The sequence below is a fragment of the Eleginops maclovinus genome, chromosome 1, assembly GCF_036324505.1.
Source record: "Eleginops maclovinus isolate JMC-PN-2008 ecotype Puerto Natales chromosome 1, JC_Emac_rtc_rv5, whole genome shotgun sequence".
Taxonomy (NCBI): Eukaryota; Metazoa; Chordata; class Actinopteri; order Perciformes; family Eleginopidae; genus Eleginops; species Eleginops maclovinus.
In genome coordinates, this window is record NC_086349.1 from 13252772 (window position 1) to 13277722 (window position 24951).

Genomic DNA, 24951 nt, shown 5'->3' on the forward strand with positions numbered 1-24951 from the left:
CTTCTCTCCTCCCGGAAAGCCCCGATCCTTTCTTTAGTGGCACTGACGCAGAACTGGGGGTGAGCTCCCACTGCTTCCGGCAACACTTCCGCAGCACGGGGGAGGGCTCTCCGAAACAAAACACGAAGCAAACACACCCCTGGCAGCCCACGTAGGAGCGCTCAAAGGAAGGGCGCCTGAGCACTCAGGCACGTACGTGCACACACGAACACTGGTGTGTGAGCACAAAGCTTAGGCAACCTTACTGTGTGTGGTCAACCTCCTTTTAGCCATGGAAAAAAGTATCTCATAAAAGTCCCACTAAAAGCACCTCTATGAATATCACCTCCCACGCTTTCTGTCAGTCAGGCAGCCAAGAAATATATCTGGGCTTCACATTTATACTCAAACTAAAGACACACATACATACAGATGCACAAGCTCACTGACACACCAATTGATTACATAATCTACACAGACATAAAATGGTCATATCAGACCATGACGAACATTCAGAAAACCCTCCCATGAACACATAGCTATAGTCATGTAATACAATTGAGTATCACACTAGACGTTGAACAGCCTACTGCACAAGATACTTGATATAGTGTAGTCTGGGTCTACTTAATAAGACAGTCTTAAGTAATAACAAAAGTCAAAAGGACTTCAAAATGGTCTAATAAAGCTTTAATGTTTCATAAATGTATAGCAAGGGATTTGTTGAAAAGCCAAACGAATGCTGTTGTATTAAAAAACAATACAGGCTAATATCAAAGCTACATGTTTGCCAGCAAAAGCGTTTAAATTATAATGCAATCTAGTCTAATTTATTTCTGACTTTTAAATGAGCTCTTGGTGGAAAAAGAGGACTAATAAGTGTTTTGTTTTTTTTCTCCTTGCGTTATTTCCTGAAAGGTGCAGGGCCCTGCCGCTGGCTCCAACCAGCATTAGTGAGCACACACCCACACACACATGCATATACACACGCGCACACACACAGCGGTAGCCGCCCGTGACATTCCTGCAGCTGCGGCGCTCTCTCTCCCTCGCACGCGCCCCCCCAGCGATCTCCCTGGGGGACGAATGCCTAATGAGTCACGCGCCTGTCTGCCGTTACCTCGCAGTGTGTGTGTGTGTGTGTGTGTGTGTGTGTGTGTGTGTGTGTGTGTGTGTGTGTGTGTGTGTGTGTGTGTGTGTGTGTGTGTGTGTGTGTGTGTGTGTGTGTGTGTGTAGGGAGGCTGGATGGCGGGCCGACTTGGCGCGAGCACTAGGGGAAAGGGGGAGGGGGAATGAGGAGACGACAGGGAAGGAGAGAGGAAAGAAACGAGTGTGAGGAGGGTGGGAGATGGGGAGGGGATGAAGCGGTCATTACCATGCTCACATAAGAGCTCTGAAACAAGGCCAAAACAAACAATTTGTCTACTGTCTGAATGTGTGAGCCTGAGATGCAATTCTTCACAAAATAAAGATCCTCACTTTGTTTAATCTCATCTCTGATCCTGACATGTTCACAGGTGCATGAAAGGTGATTATCCACAAATTTGTCAGCTTTCATCAAACTGAGATTGCTCAGTTTGTTAATCTCATTACTATGAATAATGAGATTAAAGTAATAGTTTGATTAAAGTGTTTACATGGTTCGCAGTAAGCAGATTTTGACAGTAACCGAATAATAAAGTTAATCAATGTGTTTGATAGCCAGGATAATGTGATATCCAGAAGATAGAAGATAGAATCGGAGGATGAAACCCTCTTTATTTGTCACATACATGCACACAGCAGAGCACACACAGTGAAATTGTTCCTCTGCATTTAACCCATCCTAGTACTAGGAGCAGTGGGCAGCTATCGTGCAGCGCCCAAGCTGGATTAGTGCCACAAAACAAGAACAAACTGCGTTATAGTTTTTCCTTTCATTCATTTACAGCGCACCCTACTTTCTACTTTGTGTTACCTGTTACATGAGAGCATTTTTGCTGTCACCCCAAAATAATTGAGTTGTTTTATTTTCTTCACCACTAGCCATGACACTGTTTGTTTATAGAAACACCCATTTGCATCGGCTGCACTCTATGACCTTTCTGGTGCATGTTCAGAATCAAAACACAAAGAAATTAGACAATGGCACACTATACTGTGCAGGCAGCGAAAAAAAACTGACAAGCCTTATATTTGCCTAATCTGATTATAATCAAATTAGTAGGGTGCCAGTTATACAAAGTTACTCCAATTTCTGCAAAAAAAAAAGCAAAGACCAAGAACGGGTGTGAATAAAACGCTAAAATATATTTAGGAACATGTTGAACGCTGCTGGTGTAAGAATATAAAGCTCATATTGACACTTATTTACATTGAGTAGATATATAAATGCATTTCTCTACCACAAACACACCACTGTATGTTCAAAGTGTAGTTCTCTTAAACACATTTTCTCTTAATTGTGCAAAAACACAATGTACTATAGCATATTCTATCAATATCAATATGAGTACTTTGGCGCACTATAATAAGCATTTATGTGACAAAGCTGGGAAGTGTCACATTTTGCAGTTCAAAGCAAAGATAATTCTATTCAAAAGCTAGAAACACACTTCGACAGATCTTGGCTTTGCTTTTCAATACTTTACTTTCAAAAGTGTCTGATATATTTTGATGTGAGTAATTAATTAAGAGGCCATGGATGTTAAGATAAGTTCAATTATTTTGATGTTAAAATGCTGCCTGACTGAACACTCAATGCAAGACCATGAGATAATATTGAAGGGAAAATCTCCATCGTACTTCTGAAAATGCATCTGAATCTTGATAACATGTGTCCTATGTGCAGACTCTAGGCAACACTTGGTCGTTCAAGGCCGTGTGAGAGAAAGAGAAAAAAAGTGAGAAAGCACTGCAGGGTGGACAGGCATGCGACCAAGCCCCCCCCCCCACCCACACACACACACACACACCCACACACACACACACTCATGCTCTCCTGCACCCTCGGCCCCACGCGCTGAGCCGAGCGGGCAGTTGCAGCCCAGTGGAGCGGCACAGGGCAAGGGGGAGGGATGGGTGAGCAGTGGGGGGAGGGGGAGAAGTGCACAGAGGGCGAGAGGCGGCGGAGAGAAGGGGGGGGCTGCCGGGGCGGCGCTGGGAGGTCAGTGGCAGTGCAGTCAAGCGTACCAGTGCGCCTCTCGCTCTACCCTTTCCTTCTTGTTTCTCTCTCCTTCCTCCTCCCTTTTTCTCTCCCTCCCTGTGTTTGGATAGGCCCACCGCCGGCACCGCAGGGGAGCTTTATGCACAGGTAACGACTGGGCTGTCGCCCCCCCCCCCCAGGCAATCACAGAGGAAGTGGAAGCCAGCTTTAAGTTGTGGTTGGTAAATTCTACTGGAGTTTCGGTTGTGTTGGTCCTGAGTTGGTCCTTGCTCTGCTGAGTTTTCAGAGAGTTGCAATTGTACACGCAGCTACACTACATTTATTAAATAACGGTCCAGGTAATTGTAATGATGAGCATCAGTTGTGTTGTGGAGGGAAAACCAGGAACTCAGATGACCCTCATTTATGCTGGCAAAATTCAATATAATTTATATCTGTCTTTTATCTTTCTCTAGCTGACTCTTTCTTGCATCTATATCGCTCACACATTTGAATAATAACTGAAATCTGTGAACATAAGTGTACAACACTGACTGATTCTATCAGTAATCCTGTATTTATATACATTATATTCTGGAATATTGAGTGCACGTGGATGTGCGGAAGTAAAACTATGACATGACAACACTGTCTGCAAAAGGCTTGGTGTGACAGAGTGAGCCTGCAACTATCAGATGAAATCACATGGCAGAAAACACAAACACTTGTGCGCACACACAGAGACAGACACACACAGATGTTAGGAGGAGGGTTTTAGAAATCTTGCCATAGGCTTTGTTGTGATAAACCACATTTGGCTGATAGACAGATGCTCCAACTCCTTTCAGCTGCCTGTTAACAGGGTCCACACCCAAACACACTTGCATCCAGTCATTTAGTAAGGAACAATTTAAGAAGCTGACACACTTAGCTCTATATCTATGGCATCTTGCTGAAATGCACACTATTGGAAGCCAATAGCTAATTTTATAGAATTTAACTGGTTATTTTACCTGAATTATTCATAGATAGAAATACCACAAGAGGAGTTTTTGCATGTGCGTGTATACAAACGTTAAAGTGTTTCTATGATGGTACAGTCATTCCAAATTGAACTTTATAAGCGTTTTTAAGACCCACAGCGCACAGATCATTGGCAGTCTCACTTACTCTCTAATTTGTCCACTAATCAGAAAGAGATGCACACAAAAGTGCACAAAGACACTCGACACAACCACAGTTCTTCACACTTCTGGGCCAATGACCAATTCTGGTGTTACCATAGCAACCTATCTTCAGCAAAACACACAAGCAAACATAAACACAACAAAAACAGCTAAAACAGAAGCAGCGTAAATAATTAAAGTTAATCTTAAAGACGATTCCACACTAAGTAATAGCTCAACTTCTATTATTTCACATAATATGGAGCACTGTGATATTAATTATAATTTCTCCATCAAAATTATTGGGAGTGACATTAAGAAAATGTAATGAGAAAGTCCATAAATTGTGTGTGTGTGTGTGTGTGTGTGTGTGTGTGTGTGTGTGTGTGTGTGTGTGTGTGTGTGTGTGTGTGTGTGTGTGTGTGTGTGTGTGTGTGTGTGTGTGTGTGTGTGTGTGTGTGTGTGTGTTGTAATTCCACTTTGCAAGAGGAGCCCTTGATTGGAGGAGGTCTTTACGAGCCGGAGGAGGGGAGTGTAATTTCCTCCCGGCCTCCGCCAGTTCCGCTGAAATAACAGAGCAGAGGAAGCCTAGCTCTCCCAGGAGGAGACACACACACACACACACAAACGCAAGCAGGCAAGTCGGCGGGCGTACAAGTAATCACAGACATGCACGCATAAAGATACAAACTAACTCTTAAGTATGTGCAGACGATAAACACAAACATAGAGAGCTAAGAATAAACTTCAATATGCGTACACAATATCAACCTTTGTTTTATAAACAACATTATCAACATATTTAAATTCTACACTGTTGCGTGTTACAACAGTTCAGTTTGTGTCTGTCGTTATAAACCGCTTGTGCCCGGGCCGACACTGCAAATTATCTTCCACAGGTTCTGAGCAGGCAGGTGAAAAGTATTCCCACCAGCTGCTGCACTTTTTTATGATCACTTGCCTCATGCCTATAGCGAAACAAGATCACTCAAAGTTCAGCCGTCAAACTTTCAAAATGAATGACTGCATGAGGTAATTTGTGTCAGTAGGCAGGCATACAGTGTGTGTGTGTGTGTGTGTGTGTGTGTGTGTGTGTGTGTGTGTGTGTGTGTGTGTGTGTGTGTGTGTGTGTGTGTGTGTGTGTGTGTGTGTGTGTGTGTGTGTGTGTGTGTGTGTGTGAGTGAGTGAGTGAGTGAGTGAGTGAGTGAGTGAGTGAGTGAGTGAGTGAGTGAGTGAGTGAGTGAGTGAGTGAGTGCTCATCAGTAAGGGAGTGCGTGCTGCCATGCCCTGAGGGGAGTCAGTGGGGAGAGAGGGAGACGCCAGTACAGGCCATACTAGTCTCACTGCCCTCCCTCCTCCGCCTAACCCTCACCACCTCGCATGGAGCGTCCAACATAGTTATCCTGCATGTGCGTATGTGGGTGTGTGTATTTGTGTGCAATAGTGTCACGGTCCTTTTCACTTGGTTGGTAAGACTCCAGACTTCACCACTAGACATGGAAAGGGAGAGGAAGAGAGGCTACAACAACAACCTTAAGGCTCTCATATCCCTGCTTACGTCAATAACTGAGTTTTACTCCGTCACAGCTGTAATTGAAGTGGAACTGCACAAGCCCTAGCAAGCCAACAACCAATCACTCTGATATCTGTGATGAGCTTAAAGATAACGAACACGGTCAGATTCTTAAAATCCTTTATTAAAAATTTTTAAAAAGAGCATTTCTTCATTTTTTCCCCTGCATCCCCCCTGAACCCTATGTGTTGTAGTACAGGTCTGCATTCTAGGCTGTGAAAAATGTCACCAGTTTACCTGTATCACTCAAACACCTCCGGCTTATCTAAACCGCCTTTGCCTTGCGTGCCTCGCACACAATAATCAGCAGTAGCCGCGCTCAGTAGCTCGCTAAGCCTCTTACACCCTTCCCTCAAGATTAGTGCTTGGGAGCGACGACAGATGCGCTCCGTGGTGATAAAAACACACACACACAAAGACACATACACTCACAACGCGCCGCACCTGTGTGAACAGATTTGGCGACGGTGAGCCGGCAGTGTGCTTGCTCAAAGCTGACACACACACACACACACACACACACACACACACACACACACACACACACACACACACACACACACACACACACACACACACACACACACACACACACACATATACACAGGGGTAATGCTGTAATCGTGACACACCTGCAAGGCCTGAAGGTTTGGCATCGTGCCCCTGGCCGAGCCCTCAGGGAAGCACTAGGCAAACAAAAGTTCCGCAGACAGGTGAGGAAACGGATTCAATGGGACAGAAGAGTCCAAACAACGACACTTAACGTCAAACAGCCACACTGGACAGCTCAATGCCTCTAAATAAAAGGATCACTGCATCAGTGAAAGGCTGAAAGTGGATTTGATATTCATGCTGAGAAAAATTATCATCAAAGTTGGCATGTGTGCCTGTGGGTTCTTCACCATCAAGGTTACAGAGAAAGGCAATGCTCAAATACAGTACACACTCACACACTGTTTCATGCACACAAAGATGGATGACAACACAAAAATATAAGTAGGATATGCCAAGTCTTTTTCTTTACAAGCTAAACGTAATCTTAATTTTTGGGCTATTTGGGAAAAAATAAAACAAAATAAAAAGCATTTTAAAATGTTTTACGATTGAGGGTATGGATTAAAAGCATTGAGGGTATGGGTTAAAAGCATTGAGGGTATGGGTTAAAAGCACATTTGTGATGTTGGGCTAAATTAATACAAAAAATTAATCAAATTGAATTGATTTAACAGCCAAGCAGGCACTGTCATTCATCCTCAATTTAACTGAGCAAAAGAAAACCAGTTTCAATAGTCTACTCTAGAAAATAAACATTTTAAACTTTACCAAGTTGGTAAAAATACTTAGGTCTTTCCCCAACCATATTTGTGTTATAGCAACAGATCTTCAACATCTGTCTGCATACATTGTGCCCTTTGGCAAGTTACAGCCTTTACTTAAGAGATGAACACCACAATGAAAGACCACCATCTTTTCACCTCACATATTCAATATATTGAATATATGACCAGCAATAAGTTTCCTCAAGTCGAAAACAAAACTATAATTCTCATGGTTAACATACTGACTCTTCAAGTACAGAAACACGGTGCAGCAGTAACAAAGTGGACAGAAGAGGAATTGTTCTTACCACTGGAGATGAAATTCGACAGCCGGGACAATCACAGATTGGAGGGTGCACCTGTAAGATTCCTTTGGACATAAGAGTCTTGAGACTTTTTCCTGGAAAAACAAACAAACGACACAAAATGTGATAAGGTGTTATCAAATTGCTTGAAAATGGTTATTTCAGGACTTAAAGTTCAAGACAAACCTTGTCAAATATCATCCAATCAACACAGTAAGTATCTAAAGGAGTCAGCCCCTGGAGTAAAACTTGACTTTCCTCTACACATTTCTGCCATGAAGTTTATTTCTACCCAAAGGTCAAGTGTGGTGAGCCAGAGAGACAGCAGCCTACTGTCATCTGTCTATAGCAATCGGTATATTAAACTATGAGGCTACCATTTCTGACCTGGGGGCGACACCCTCCCCCCACACATCTTAACGCGTGTCAGTTCTGCCTGAGTAACTTTGTGTGCTTGAGTATGTGTGTGTGAGTGGGTGCGCACACAATGCGTAATTATTGCATAAAAATGCTATGCTATAAATGCACACATGTAAAATTACCCGAACAGTATTACTGATCTGATGCCGTCAAAGTTGTTCAACCGGAAAATCTTCCACTAAATGTGGCAATAGATGAAAGCAAATATACAAGTAATATTCAGTTAAAAATTGCAATACGATGCAAAATCGCCACATTTACCACACACTGTGCTGTTAAGATGACAAACAAAACGTCATTTTTAAACAAGAAATTACCAACCTTACATGCGATATGTCAACACCCATGCACAAGTGCAGCTGCACTTAACGAAACGATTCATCCCATAACAAGGAAATCTACTGTCACGCATTGAATTATCTCATTTTAACTTTTCACCTCAGTCCTGGACAGCTTACTTGAAATGGCCCGGTTTGGTGTATGATCGAAGGCAACTCTGTTCGCAGGGTAGGCTATGTGGAGGATATGCGCCTTTTCTCATCTGTCTCCTTACGCACTGACTGCTGTAGTAACCCTTTCACTCCAAAACCCAGCACCAAGCCACGAGACCCAAGTTTGAACTAAGCGAGGTCTAAAAAGTGTTTAATTGATGGTGAGGGTGCACTTTACAACGAAACCGAGAGGACAGCTGTCCTTACCTTTGTGTCTTATACTCCGTTTCCAATCTTTGGCAGTCTCTCGTCCACTGACAAACTGGAACTCGTTGGGGGTGAGCCACTCGCCCCGGTATTTAATTGAGGGTCCCTTACTACCTTGACACAATTTATTGATATAAAGCAAAGCCTTGTTTTCTCCGCACTCCACCTCGATGCACGGTTCCCCGTTGTCGAAGAAGGGCTGAAAGTCGGGGATGGAGGAGAACCTTTCCAGCATTAAGTCGTCCGTGTGATGGTGGAGGTGCTGGTGATGCAGCGCCGAGTCGTGGAGCCCCAAGTACGCGCGGTGATGGGCGAAAATATGGTCGTAGGGCGGTGGATGCGGGGTCACCACGGGGATAGCGGTGGCATTTAAAGGGGCCAGGTATTCGGACTGGTTGAACGCAGTCAATGCCATGTCGTCTCCATCCAGCCTCTCCTTTTTGATGGCAGGCATGTTAGTGAGAGCCGAGCGCCGGTAACAAGTGAAAAGCTGCTCGCACGATCCAACTTCAGCGTCCTCTCCGTCTGTGAGTTGGGCTGACCCAGACTTGGAGACGCGCCGCTTGGTTTTACGCAGAGCCTCCGTGTCGCCGTGAGACAGCGGTCTGCTGAAGTTGCCGGATAGATTCCCATTCAGTAGTTTCCAGCTCGCAGCGGCAGCAGCGCTCTCCGCCAGCCTCGCAGCTCCTACCTCCCACATTTAATCACGCTCGCTCTGTTAATACCTGACATGGTTAGCCCTGAGCCCCGGACATTATGTTACTTACGGTGATCATTACCAGCCGCAGCTACGCGTCGTGTCTCTTTATTTCTTTTTCCTTGGGGAAATTAAAACGAAGATTTTTTTTTTTATTTCACTATAGGCTCGATGTTGAATCGACTGCAATCTAAAAAAAAACAAACAACGCACTTCAATTTAGTTATTGGAAGTTTTCGCGTCGTCAAGATAGGCTACAATTCAATAGATAATAAAAAATAAACTGATAAATACACCTTGTATATTTTGCCTTTTACTTAAAACAATGTGGCAAATGGCATTATTCAAAACCTCAAGCCAACATATCAGATGCAGGATTGATGCAGTTGAAAGTTTGGAAATAGTTGTTTTTAACCCCTGTGTATGTCGTTGAAGTCACGCTGAAGTTCACAGACCTAGACCAAACAAGATTTGCACTCTCCGCCGCTTCTCAACTTGGCCCATTTAAACAGCGGAGGCTCGGCAAGAGCCACAGCGAAGAGGGGGGACTGCGAGGGACGGCGCTTCAGTGTTAAACGGAAGAACCATCATTATATAGCGAGGATGAGGGAGTCCACTGTCATTTCCACCCATGCAACTGAATCTTAAACTCGTTTTAAAAGATGAGTCTTCACATCCACAAATCATAAAGACAGCATATTGAATAGTCCAACATAATTTATTACCTTTAAATAGTTTATTCATGTGTTCAATTCATCTGTGTTTTATGTGTGTGGATTCAACCATCTTCATTATAGTCCACCTATAGTGACCTTTTCTCCCCCAATTTAACACTTTTTTATTTATGATTATGCAGCCTCTTCAGTAATCCTAAACAGTGTGTGCTGAGCTGACAGAGTACACAAAACTTATACTTAATCATCACAAAACTTGAATAGGCTGTTTTTAATTACCAAAATCTGACAGCCTCAGTAGGTGAGATTGTGTATGCTATCAAAAAGTGAGTTGTTTCACTTTGAAATTGCAAAATGGTGGGTCTGCGCTTTAGTCCTTTCCCACTATGGGCGTGATTCCTGAGGTTATTTTTATTAATAACAATGACCAACAATTTAGCTTAACATTATTGGAAGTGCTATGGTTATTATAACAGATAAAACTCCTATTACCACTAAACAAAAGCTAACCTATACCAGAGATCCTTGACCTGCATTATGACCTAACCATGGGGCTATAAGCAAGAGTGCTGTAGATGTTGAATCTTTCAAAATAACAGATAACAAATATGTGCAACTGTTGCTGCAAACACGTTGCTTTGACTGAAGTAAATCCTCGTCAGACTGGAACCACATTTTCTGAAAGTACTTTCTCTGCACGCTGTCTGCAGGGCATGTTTCCCTGAGCTCCTGGAGCTTGTGAGCAGGACCACATCTGACCCCCATCAGTGAAGAACCACCCAGGTGGATCCACCACCAACACATGGAATAGCCATTCTAGCGGCAGAGGTGGGGTCCAAAGCGCTGTGTGTCAGGGGCCTATAAATCAGGCCAAACTGCCTCTGACACACACAGGAAGGAGGCACGCCACACCGCAGGCGGAAGCGGTGCACGGGAAGGCCAGAGACCACAGCCTGGCCAGAACTGGTATAGTGCCTACAGCCAGGAACAAGCAGGCAAACACACGGCAGACATTTACAAAAACACATGCCAGCTACCTCACCAAAGACAGTGACGGACCGTGGACTGACTTTTGTAATTTTGGAACCTAGGAGCTGTTGATGTCTGAAGGGACTGTAATGGCATTCGTGGGTTTGTGGATCGGAAGGCAAAAACAGATTTTACCCTCACAGCCCAAAAAACATATATCGCTTATTTAAAGTGAACACTTTCTAAAAAAAAGAGAAATCGAAAGGCAAGATTTTTGTACCAAACAATAATGTCACCTCCCACATGTTGGCGAGTACACTGAACAGGAGCAGTGACATAAATCATGAGCTGCTGACATTTATGGCGCATGTTTACAGAGCTGATTCTAGGAAGTGGAACACTGCATTTCAGAAGAGAAGCTCTTTGATTCGGTCTTCATCAAACCACCCCTCACCACATCGAAATGTGTAGATGGAAACCTTGTGCAACATGCAGGTTGCAAAATCGGGAGAGCCCTGATGAAACTAGTCATAAGGGGGACACCCATGCCCACTCCTTCACCCACTCCCTCTCCCTGATGTGACTCATTCTCGATGGCTCATCATGGAGGGGTTCCCCAAACAAGTATGGTGACAACACTTTAACATTCACATCTACAAAAATTGGTTCATGTAAACTGAGTCGATTTTTCCATCAGCCTGTGCATCTCTTTCATAAAAATGTTTGTTATGAGACCTTGTTTAACCTATCTACCTAACTTTCCTGTCTTCTTTAACTACAGTGTGGCAGAATACAAAAATGAAAGTAAAAACTAACTACTGAAAAACTCATACTTCTCCGACACTACATGAATTTACAATAAATTAGGAAAGAACCAAAATCAGTAGATACTCAAATTACATTAAACGGGGTTTCAGCTTTTAATATAAGTCCAATATGGTTGGTCTAGTGGGAAATTACCTAGGAAGAATGGATTCAGATACCCCTTGGTATAATCGTCTCTGACTAATATTTATTATGCTAAAACCTTTAAATAACAGCTGTTGTTTTAGATTTTACAGTAAGCTTCTCTCAATTGAAATACGCTTTTTCTATCTTTTACTGAAAACAGTTTCAAGTTTGATTAATCCAGTAATATTCTGAACTTACTCTGACTCTCAGGGTCTGACACATAAACCATTCAAATTGAGCTAAGATTTTCTGTATTGAATCGCTTGCAGATTCATGAAAATCCACATGAAGAAAACCAATCAAACAAGAGAAAATGCTAAATCAATCCATTCAAAGTTTAAAGAATGTTTTCATTTCATACAGATATGTTACACAGTCTGTATGGGTTAATCTGACCAACAGTCAAAAACCTGAAGATATTTTATTTCCTGCCATAAAAACCTGTGGAAAACAGCAAATACTTTATTTTTCCAACAATTAATCAAGTTGCTTATCAATATTGGCAATATTTACTCCTGCTTTAATACACAGTAATAATTAGTATGAATTATTTTTACAATAATGGCGATACTACACTACCAGGCATAACATCTCTACGTATTTCTTACTCAAAAATGTTTGAATACGGTAAATTTGCCATGTTATAATGTTGAAATCTTGTCCATCCTCAAAACATATTTCATGTCGTTTCATTTCCCTTCATCGTCCAACGCGAACCCCCCTAACGCGGCCCCCGCCTCTGCGCCGTTGTTGGCAGCGGCCCCGGAGCCGCAGCGCTGCCGGCGGGGGAGAGAGGTAATAAATAACCCGGGGAGAGGAGCGGAGACCGCCGGGCGGTGCACAGTCTGACCTGACAAATACTCACTGGAAAACCATCAGAGAGCGAGAGCCCACCCCTAGCGCTTGGAGCCAGCCTTTCAGACATGAGCTGCAAAATATATAGGCCTGCCCCTACTGGAAAAAATAAAGAAAAGAAGACAGACAGAAGACTCTCCGTCTCTGCCCCCGTCCACATCCAGACACCACCGGAGACATGGCGAGAGTAATTAACTATTTAGAGCAGAGCATGAGACTCCCTTTAGAAAGCCTAGTGTCTTGTTCAATTATCATATAATAGATGATAGGAGTATGGGAAAGAAAGAAGTCAACAAAGTTTGTCTTGGGATAGATTAAAATAAAATGAACACTTAAACTAGGAAATACTATTCTTAAGACTCTACAGGAGCCTAGAAACATCCAAACTAGGTTTTCTCTAGTTGGTCACCAACTCTGTGACATACATTTTAAAATCAAAGCTTGAGCAGCCAGTTCACCAATGTAGCTGTAAGGCTCTATATCCGACCTGGTTGAGATCACTAAACGCTTTACTGATTCAAATGTTTCCTTCCTTCTTTTCCTTCTGCATGACAGTTCGAATGCAACTCAGTATATACAATAGTATATAGGTGATCGCACAAAACTTTAAATTCTGTATTATGTTCATTACACTACAAGCATTGCATATAAGCCTAATATCCAAGATAAGGTAAGCAAATTATGATTGTTTCTGTGGTTTTCGTGGTCTTTTAAAGAGGAAGTTAGATAATTATACACTCACTGGAAACAGTGATTTGTAAGTTCCTGAAGACAAAGAGAGATTTGAGTGATTTCAATCAATAATGGAGAAGAATGGAATGGAATTTAACATTCAATATCTCCCTCCAAAACTAGTGTCCCGTCTTTCTTGATAATAAACGGCGCACACTGTTAACATATTTCAAAGGACTATTTCTATTCAGTATCAATTAAAATTGCTGAACATCCAGAGTACAAAGACACCAAATTCTAGCCACTACTACAAAAACAATGTAGGCTTTTTGGGTCTCAAAACACAAGGAAAAGAAAAAACTACCAGTTTCTACAAAATATAAGTGAGAAATGTTGTTTGTTTATAGACAATAATGTTTGTACAGGAATGATTGGGCTGCAGCTCCATCCCCAGTCACCTGTGACACAAACACACTACATCCTCATCCATCACCCCCACCTCCACAACCATTACTTCCACCTCACTACATACTGACTTCATGTAATGGCAAAATGGACGTGATGTACTTAATATCTGGGCCATGACAAAAATGTCACATTGCTAACCTACACAGGACAGTCCATTATTTATGGTCCAACACTTCATCTATCTCAGTTTCTATAGCAATATCCTGTGCTATGTGGTTGGATTAGAGAAGAAACAGCTAGACAACACCTCTCCCTCCAGGACAGCCTTCTGTTGTAGTCATTAATACTCGTTAAAACTATTAGCTCGCCTGCTACTTTTTGCTGACTCATTCTCATTGTATCTATCCATGATACTTCCTAGGGGTCCTGCAGGAAGTTTAGCCCTGCTAAGTTGGAATTTGTGGAATTTAATATCAGAAAATGTTTCAGGGGATAGTCTCTGGGCTTTGAGTTCACTGTGTTTGCAGACATGGAGCAACACCATACATTAGAGGGAGACATTTTGGATCCTAGTGCTGAAGTTCTGAGCAATACTTTTGGCGTGTCCATACTCTCCATCTGATGGTAGTGCTAAACACCACAGCACATTTCAGAACTTTTTTATTCTCAGTATGTGTCCCTAATTACTCACCAGGCGGAGTTTGGCCCCTGTGTGCAGTCTCTGATCACTATCAGGCCCTTCTTTCACTAAGGTTTAAGACAAATTTCCCCTTCGTTTTGGGTTTCAAAACATTTTTAACAGCATATGGCCCTGAAAACACAGAAAGACCTTGCTGCTATTTTTGTGGTATAACTAAGGCCTTAAGCTAAATCTTCAGCCGAGCACACGTCCAAAAATTCCCCCAAAAATGGTTTTAAAACTGAGCTAGTGTTGGACAAACACAGTCCTCCAACTCCAGAATTTCAGAGTTGGCAAGCAGGCAGAGTAACATTAGACCCTGGGGGAGGGTTGAGGGGGGGTTATGCTGTCGTGCCGGCGCCCTTGGCCTCCCCCAGCGGATCTGGGGGGTCAGGCGGCTGTCTGTGATCCCACACAGCGGCTCTTCCACATGGGATTTATTTTCTTGCTGGATGGGCAGGCAGGCGGCCCAAGAGGATTCTCATTTTAGACCAGCGTCTGTAGCTGTCAACGCCAGCCGACAGAGGCGAGCGGACACCCGACCCCAAGTATCCTCCCTCAACACTCCCCTTTGGACTCCCTCCCCTCCTCCTTCTATTCCCTTTTCACACACAAACACACAGCACATGGACAGCACACACACAGAAAATAATGATTTCACAGCCTCTCATTTTGTCTAAATAAAACGTTCACTCACATTATTATGAGGCTGGAAATAAAAAATAAAAAGATCTTACATAATTGTTTATTCAGTTTTCACGTCAGGAGTCCTTATCTTTGATTATAAAGCACTGTGGTGAACTCAAAGCTTCACCGAGCAATGAGCCAGGTCTATCTAGCAAAAAAAAGCACAGCGTCTCCCCTTCCTCCCGAGCGCCGTTAATAATTTGTGCAGTAAAAGATAGCGTGCCTCTCTGAGTTTGTGGGAGTTATTGGCACAGTATTCCCCACCATATTTGTGCGAGGCAGTGATAGGAACATAAATTATTTCTTATCTCTTCCGCAATCCATTTTTCAAAGGGCTCACTCTGTGTTTGAAGGGTAGCAGCACCAGCAGCCAAAGCCCAGATAGTAGGCTACATTAGCCTTCAAGAGATCCGACTCAGTGATTCCAAACAATGCAATAAGAATAGAACTCATTGATATGGGCAGCGCCATTTATGACCATAATTTAATACCAAATTAGGCTGCTGGAATCCATCAAAAACAATAGCTACCATTACCAACGCTACAAGGCACACATAGTTATGAGTGAGGTTCTAAGTGGTTGAGACTTGCATGGTAAATGTTTGAGAGATTCAACAATATTCAGTGGTGGACCAAAGTGGACAAAGCTAAAAATAAATAATAAAATAACTAAACAAAAACAGGAAAAACAAGCAGTTTTAGCAAGTTAAATAGTACCAAAATTAGAAATGTTAAATTAGCCCTGTTCTGTCGTATGAACTGCTGTGATAACTTACGAAAGAATGTAGTAATAGCCACCAATCTGAGTGGGAAAAAACACCTCGTGGCTTTGAAAAAGGGTAGAAGATTGAGCCTGCTGAATTGTGTTGTGCTTGAAGCACAAGCAAAGTCCCTGTAAATCACATGAGCCACTTTTCCATAACGAGGCCCCTTTGGTGTTCACAAAGGTCAAGAGTGTTACTCTCAGCTGGAAACATGCATAAAGAAACAAAAGAAAAGTTTTGAGGGAAATGAAAAGTTGCATAATGACTTAGCCTGGCCAGCTTTCAAAACACTGTTTCGGAATCTGGAAATTCAACCGGCATTGTTTTTCTGGAAAGTCTTCATAAGTGGTGTCACTCTCAGGAATTGAGATATATTCTACAGCTTGGGATGATCTGCAGAGATGAAAATGACAAATGATGAATATCATCCCTCCTCTGCAAAGCATTAATGTCTGCTTGCAAAGAGCAAACCCTAGGTCTCCCAGCTATTGATTTTTTTTCCTGTGTGATGTGAAACCAGCAATCAGCACTGCGGTTTGAAATAGCCCTGAAACTAGAGCCGAGACGTCGATGAGTCGCCAACACATTTCAATTAGCGAGCCGCCCTGGCCGATCTCTCCCCCGGGGCACAAAGCACAGAGGGTCGGGCACGCCCAGCCACACATATGGTCCTGTGCTGGCTCAAATGAATCTGATAAGACACCGAGGGAGAATTTATACACACCACAGCCAAGTATTTGTCTATTTCTACATCATTTTCATAGGTACAAAACACAAACTTATGCATTTACTAGTCAAACCAAACCCTATCTCTAAAGAATGGTTTGTTCCACATGGGCTGTTAGACAGTCAAAGACAGCGCAGTGGGACAATATGAACATGTACCAGCTCACATCATTTGATTTTGAGATGTTTATCTGTGTTTGGTCTTTAGTCGCTGCATTTGTTTAGTTTATTAGTCAAGTCCAAGAAAAAAAAGCAAATTAGCCGGTAATCTTACTTCATTTCCTATAAATTCTTCTTCATAGCAAGATCCCTCTGTTATCCCTAAAGGCAATGGTAGGGGAACACTGCACATAAAATAATGTATTAATCCCCAAAAGCCCATGAAATCACAAAAATAAATCCCATATTAATAATTATATAATCATCAAAAATGATTATTATTAGTTACCCTCAGAGGGATGGAGTCATTTGTTGTGTCCTCCAACCCCTCAAAGATTTCTGATGCTTCGAAGTCCAAAAATTGGTATTCGAAACAATTTTACAAACTGTATCCAAAAATGTCAAATGGTTCCAGGTCCTAAAAGTAACAAGATAACCGGATGAAAAATGTTTTGTGTGTTTGTCTTTCTTTCTTTCACTCTCTCACTCACAGTCGTGTTGTTTCTCTCCCTGACAGCTCTCATCAACAACAGCAGACTGGTCCTGGAGTTGTGTGTGTGTATGCATGCGTGCTTGGGTGTGTGTGTTCGTACTGTACAATCTCCACTGAGGGGCCAGGGGGTTACGGTGGAGCCACGGGGCCACAACGACAACTCGCTGCCCCCCCTCTCTCAGCCCACCGAACCCCTCTGGCCTTCTGCTCCTCGCCTGGCTGGCAGCCCTGCATCAGACAGACACACCACAAGCTGTGCTCTCTCACCCTCCCACCAATACACACCCTCACTCCAACCCCCCCAACCCCCGCTCTGGGACGATCGATACAGCTCTTCGCCTTTCATCTGACCAGAGCTTTGGAGGAGCCGCACTTCCTGAAGAAAACCCAATACAGCACTCCCGCTCAGGGTAGCTTATTCTGTGTGTGTGTGTAAAGTGTGTGTGCACTGAAGCTTGTCTACATGTTCTCGTGTAGAAAAGGAAAGATTTTGTGTGAGTAGGCACATGATTAATCAATTAAAAAACAAATAGGGTTTGCTTAATTGGATAAGTATTTTTATGAAAGACATATGACTAGTTGAAGTATTTATACAAGTTTGTCATGATGCTATGAGAGTTGTCTGCCTCCACGCTCATTTGACGGGTCAATTTTATGCTGCCTTTAATGCTATAGAAACAGGAATATCTTAAAGCTCCAGTGGGTAAAATAAATTCTACCTGGGCCGACGCTCATGTCTGTGAGAGGGAAGTTCAGTCTTAGTGGAAGATTATCATAAATACTTCAGGCAACATTAAATTCTCTCTCTCAATTTTTCGTCTGCTCATCCAACAGCTTTCTGTGTTGTTCGAGGATTGGGAGTCTTAACTCTCTCTCTTTTCTCTGCTTATCCTACAGATTTCTGTGTTGTTTGTAGAAAGGGAATCCTAACTTCCTGTGTGGGAGAGGGAGAGACTGAACCTACTCACTCAGCACCCAGGTGTTAAACAAGAGAGACGGCTGAGGTCACATACAGGTCAGGAGGAAACACCTCCTCCCGGGACGAAATGGGCCACATGTGGAAAACTGTTTAGAAAAGGATGATACCATTTTACTAACAGAACGACAATAAAATCTGTTTATGACACAGCTCTTTGAGGGTCAAAAGAATAATCCAACCTGAATGGGAACCCCCTCAAACTTGAAGAACCTGACTCAAACGGGACCCACATCTTAAAGAATTTGTGGCCGTTTTTTTTTTCAACTTACGAACTAGAAGAAACAATTGAAATGCTGCTGACAAATTGAAGTAAAATAATACACAAAACAAAAACGATAGTGGAAGCGCTCTGGCCAGTGACTCAAACTAGCATGAAGTCATAAATATTGCCGTTGATAGTTTTGAGAAGTCTTGCAAAACATAAATCTCCATGGAATAAAAACGGAATACAAAAAGTTACGACTGACCATGTTTGCAGCTTAAGATATCCAGTTGAATGTTAAAGAGCGGTTAATCTTTGATAATGGTGATGTTTTTTTGGTTGCAGTAACATGGTTGGCAACCAGGACAAACTGGCAGCAAGGCAGGTAGCAGCGGTGCATGCGTACATTCATGTTTTGATCTGATAACAAGTAAACATAGAAGGTCTTGTTTTTGAGGGTGAAGGCTTTTTCACTTCTTTCCTTTGACAAAGTATAGGACCACCTATAAAAAACGTTTTGCATCCTATCGTAATGCTCTCAAATGACAAAAATCTCTTTGGGCAAAACTAATTCATTTTAGCCTTCTATTTGTAATTCCAAGTTGACAATATTAAAAATGATTTTACTATGACAATATCTCTATCTAAGTATGAGTGTTAGAAAGAATCAGACCTTTTCATACAGTAATTAATAGTTGCACATGCTTTCACACCCACACCCATCGAAAAAAGCTCTGCTCAGGATGTTGAACAGATGTTTAGTCTGCCCTGAGCAGCGCACTGCCTTGTGTTATTGGCCCTCTGAATCCACTGGCCTTCCACAGACACCTCGGTCACTACATCTCCCCCAACCCGACCAACACAAACTCATGCCAACCCTTTGAGGTGAAACGTCAAAGGGTGGTAGGAAGCAAGTAAGCTGTTGCCAGATCCACAATACAAGGCCGCTGACAGGGCCGTATAAACAAGACTGAGTGTGACCACCAGGGATTGGTACATTGTCCCAGTGGAAATGTCTGGCCCTGGATGACTCAGCCTGAGACACAGCAAAGACACTGCTCTGTCCCAAACAGTTTCCAGACTATCCAAAATAGGCCTGTTAATCCCTGACCGATGGTAACTAAATGTCAAGTGAAGGATGACAGTGTTTGTTGGTTGTAACGTAGTTTCCTGGTCAAGACAGAAAACTTCCAAACCTGCGTTTTTGGATGCAGCACATGACCACAGGCCATAAATATGTAACAGGCATGTTCATCCTGTAGTTATTTACTGTGAGCATAAATCAGTGGATAGCATGACATGATTTATGTATTTTTTAGTTGTGCATGTGTGTTAGCAAAGACATTTCAAAATTCTTCATCCTCTGATCAAATTAAAGAAAATCCAATTAGACCGTACTGAGATCATTTTTGGTCACAGCCACAGCATTTCATGCATTCCTCCCAAGGACCATCCTCTCATTGCACATGATAAATGAGCGCCAATCAGGCACCCAGCACTGAGTTAAGTGCAGCCATGCTCTGTAGTCTGAGTCAGGTGCGAGTTAAGGACACCCACTTTTTCCAGCAGTCAGAGGGAAGGAGGACAGGGGTTGTGAAGGGAAGGAAGAGGGGAGGAGATTCAGGAATGCACGGCAGGGCAGCTGCCTTGGCAGGTAGACGAAGTGAGGATCACACGAGCCGGCGTGGGGGTGATTAATGCGCGGGGGAACACACAGGAAAGAAAACAAGACAATAAATCAGCCGCTGGGCCTCCATGCTAATTGTAATTGAAATGAATTTGTCTGGCCCATAGAGCAGGGGATTGGAATTGCTATTGACCAATAGGGCCCAAGTGATCCAAGGGAAATGAAACGAGAGGGTAGCATGTCGACGCCAAGATCAATGCAGTACCCAGCGCTGGTATTTCTGCCCCGTAAATAAAGGTGGTTTGGGGGTAGAACATGTAACAGGTGAGTTATTGTGTGGGCTCCTGTTGTTACTCTGGTCAATGTGATAATGGAGCTGTTATTCAGGGTATGGGGTTCTCTGACTTTTGGTGAGCTGGAATTGTTTGAAAAATAATGTGAGAAACATAGAGGTGAGGCTACAGAGGGGAATCACTCCTGAGATTACTTCACCTGACCCGTTTGTTGTTGCCTACTGCCTTAAAACAAAAACTGTGCAATATTGCCCTATGAGGGTAACAAAGCTCCAGGTTTTGGTTGCTATACAGCCTACATTTAGGCTACTGTGTTCTTAAACCCCAGCCCATCTCCAAAAGCAGCTCAGATGATCGATTCCCATTTATTAATCCAACCACCCACGAACTAACTGGGACCTGCACAGACCTGGGTGGGTAGGTGTGTATTTGAAACTATTTTGAGAAGGACAAAAAGTCTGAAGTAAACACAGAAGTGTTTTTTGAGTGCGATGCACTCTGCGCCATTGAATTGAATTGCCATTGAATTGAATTGCCATTTGAATTATTCCTGTAAATAAAGTGATGCTATTCAGGCAGTTTTCTCAAAATGACACATTAAGAGAAACCTACTCCCACTGACTTCAGGCATGACATAAGCACATTGTGGGGCATTGCTTAGAAATGTATTAATTTTTACAGACAAAATACATTAAGTTGAGGAAACACTATATTTCCTAAAAAGATTACTTACAGTTTTAAATAAAATCGAAATAAACAACAATACCCAAATCTTAAAGCAAAAGCTGCCTTGGATAAGAGGGATCTGTGTTGCGCACCCAACGGAGCATTTGCTGCTCTTTTCTCTCTGGGATTTGTACTCCATCTTGTGATCCAATACCGTTCCCCCATGAGACTGCAGATAGCATCCCAATCTCGCTGCAGAAAAATAACATCCTCTTCCATACATACACATAGGAATACTGAGTTTCATAACATACCCTCATCAGGACACACTTAACGTAACTTGGTAGTCTACTCATTCACACTACTTCCAGTATTGAGTATGCAAACACTCAGTGAAAGACTGAGTAGGAACTGAAGTGAGATTTTTTGCTACACATGAGGCGATTCTCCAATACATGTTTGAAATTGCCTTAGAAGATTTCACATGCTCTGCGACAAACTACACAACAAGCATTCACCCCCGCAATTTATAGCTCTTTGAACCCTGTGGCTGCAACGAACAATAGGAACAAAGCATTGTTTTTCAATTGTCTGTGACAGTGTGGGCTGCTCAGCGCAGAGGCCTTCACCCTAACTACTGGGGCTGTGTTTGCTAAACGAGCCAGAGCAACACCGCGGAGCCCACAAGGCTCCACGCTCTCTGATACGACCAGGGGCTTTTCTCTGCATGCACACTCCCTCCACCACCGTTCCTCCTTCCCCCCATCCTTCCCCTCCGTCAGGAATCTATATTTCATAAGCGAGCTGTGGAGCTCCAGTGCCCAATTATCAGCAGATAAGGCGCAGGAAGCCCTGGAGCGCCGGCACGGCTATTTAGACGGGGAGGGGGGGGAAGGAGCTGGAGAACGAAAGGCAGGCAGGCAGGCAGGGACCCAACCCCCCAGGGGCACTTCGCCCTCACCACGCTATTTTTTTCTTCCTCCTCGTTTTTTTTCTTTTCTCTCTCTTGCTGACAGCCTCCTCCTCCCCCCTTACCTTAGCGGCAGGGTTCAATTAGTGCCGGCGGCGGCTAGCACCCGCAGCCCCACTCAGCCGGGAGCTGGAGCCTCTATCAGCACACACCAACAACACGCAAGGCTGAGTCCAACTAGCAAACTAACGTCAAGGCAAGTTCTATGTTTGCCTTACACATACAGGCACTAGCACGCGCACAGCGCGTGCACACACATACACACACAATCTGAGATGATTTTAGTATCTCCACCATGAACACAACAGGGTCATCCATATAAAAAATTCAGCAAAACCAGAGGTTAACTTTTTTTTGCTATTTTTCTTAAAACCACATGGAGGTTAAGATGACTTCACTGCTAGCTTTAAAACAACAACCTATTGGGAGATACATTGGGTATATTATTAACTGCGGTTTATAGTCAGATACATTGTTAGGGAAGTACTTTGACTACACTATATACTGTGAAATCATGGCAACAACACCAAGCATTCACTGTTATTTTACTGTTTCTCAGATATGTTGTTGCTGCCTCTTCAGAGTGGCACATTTAAGTCGGGACTTTTCACACTCTTCAGTGGCCCCAGACCTCTATTAGCAAGGGGGTAAAACTCGATGTTCCTCTTACATTTTCAGACCCCAAATAAAAAAACACACTCCAAGCACCAACGCTGAGCAAGGTCGGCCAGGGGTCAGGCAGAGCTCACAGATACGAGACGGATATCGATTCACTAGGACAGGCTGTGAGCACTCACGCACACACGCACACACACTTTCTTTCCCCTCCTCTTTCCCTCTCTCTTTCTCTACAGTCACAGGGCAGGCATCAGCCAATAGATCAGCCAGGGGCAGGAAATGGCCTGGGTCAGAGGGGACAGTGTGTGTGTGTGTGTGTGTGTGTGTGTGTGTGTGTGTGTGTGTGTGTGTGTGTGTGTGTGTGTGTGTGTGTGTGTGTGTGTGTGTGTGTGTGTGTGTGTGTGTGTGTGTGATGATAAGACTAACAGCCTGCTGAAAGCCGCTCTCACCCAAAGCTATCCAGGACCTTCAGGCTGTGCTGATTCACCTCGTAGCAGCAGAGAAAAAAGCTCTGACCAACATTGATTGAGTATTCATCTTGCTGCCACTGATAGACATGCATCTACATGCACAACGTAAGCACACTTTTAAAACACTTTAGCCCATGTTTGTGATTTTTTTAATCCTCCTGTTACAGCGTGCCACCCAGGTCGTCATTGTTTGTCAGTCTTCCTATCAGTTGGGAGTTAATATTATACAACACTTGTCACCGCAGGAGGGTGTGTGTTGCTGTTGCTGTCGCCTAGTAGCCTGTGTGAGGGGATTCACCAATAGCAGTGAGACTGGGGTTAGACCGAGGCGAGGCTTCAGCAGCCCTGGGTAAACTGGAGGCTCAGCTGCACATACAGTGTCAGTGTTGCATGGGTCGCCATGTGTGTGCATGTGCCATGTATGATTGCTGTGCATGAGTGAATAAGTTAAGTGTATGCCTGTGTGTGTGTGTGTGTGTGTGTGTGTGTGTGTGTGTGTGTGTGTGTGTGTGTGTGTGTGTGTGTGTGTGTGTGTGTGTGTGTGTGTGTGTGTGTGTGTGTGTGTGTGTGTGTGTGTGCATGTGTGCGTGTGTATGTGTGCTGTGCTGTAAGTGTGAGGGAAAGTCAGGGGGCAGTGAAGCGGAGGAGGGCAGGCAATGCTCCCAGGCATAGAAAGCAGGCCAACTCCATCTCCCACTATAGAGAGCTTCAAAGAGATGGGGCAGTAAAACTAAGGATGGTAGAGTACGGTTATAGCAGTGTTGTGTGAGTATTAACATTTAAAAATACAAAACACACCGACCCTTAAATATTATTGCTTACTTGTTTTGTTTTTTTAAATGGCGCACATCATAACTTTCATCATCTTTTGAAGTTTTTCAGCATCTAATTTTCACATTGATAAAGGTGTTCCCTTTTTTAGTTATGCAGAAAAATAGTTTTCTCTTAACCATGGCTATTTTACTAATCCCCCACGGCAGGGTCTTTCATCTGCTTAAACCTCAAACTACTGATAAATCAAGTCGTTTTGACAGAGTGAATGGTGGAAACGACAGAAAGATAAAGATTCAGAGGTACAGACAGACAGAGAAAAGTCAGGGGAAGCGAACTTCCCCTGCTGACGCTCTTGTTCCACGGTGAGAATCCCCCGGCCGGTAGCCTCAGACATCTGGTTCCAGTTAGCTCTCGGCACTTTGACGCGCTTCCTGTGCTGCTGCTCCACGCAGCCACGGCCACGACACAGCCCTCCCAACGCCACGACAGCCAAACTCTCTGGAGATAATGAACTATAAACCACACACCCAAATACACAATCAACCGCATGTCTATTGTATGTTGAAAATGTCCGGAAGAGGCTACAATCTTATTTCTTTATTCTAGCTTCTTATTATGCCATGGGGCTAAAAAAAAAGTTGAGGGGATAGAAATATCTGAGTGAAACTAGTAATCTGTGGCATTTCTAGATTAATCTCAGTCATCACATATGAATAACGAAGAAATTAGTGAAACTCTTCTAAGCAGAATAGAAACAGTCTGCAAGGAGGAAGTGAGGAAGGGTTTTATCTAAACAGCTTCAACAGAGAAACAGATCGATTGTTCGCAGGAAAATTGAACAGAAGTATAGTGAAACGTTGACATTTTAACTGATAGAGCTCTGACTCTGTTCTCTGCCTGTAATTTTGTCAAAATTAGTCATTTGAGTGTTGAGCGTTTAATCAAAAAAACAAACAGGTGACGATGGCTCACTTCTACTGTGTCGCAGCAAGCAATGTCAGTGACCCAGCATGCACAATACAAGCACCATAAAA

The 24951-nt window shown here is 43.3% G+C and overlaps 1 protein-coding gene across 6 annotated transcripts in view; it reads right to left on the reverse strand.

Moving 5' to 3' along the window:
* The window catches only part of samd11 (sterile alpha motif domain containing 11), a 46474-nt gene extending 36747 nt beyond the window's left edge, over window positions 1–9727 (reverse strand). For 3 of the 6 annotated variants that reach the window (XM_063905607.1, XM_063906325.1, XM_063904861.1), the window contains exons 1-2: window positions 8585–9727; window positions 7470–7561 (exon numbers count right to left, since the gene is read on the reverse strand). In XM_063905607.1, coding sequence (XP_063761677.1) covers window positions 7470–7561; window positions 8585–9284 — 792 coding nt within the window. In that variant the 5' untranslated portion in view covers window positions 9285–9727. Of the gene's footprint in view, window positions 1–7469; window positions 7562–7652; window positions 7762–8207; window positions 8400–8584 lie in introns of those variants that run through there. The other 3 variants (XM_063908675.1, XM_063907160.1, XM_063907932.1) reach the window with 3 other exon arrangements.
* Window positions 9728–24951: the final 15224 nt, after the last annotated feature.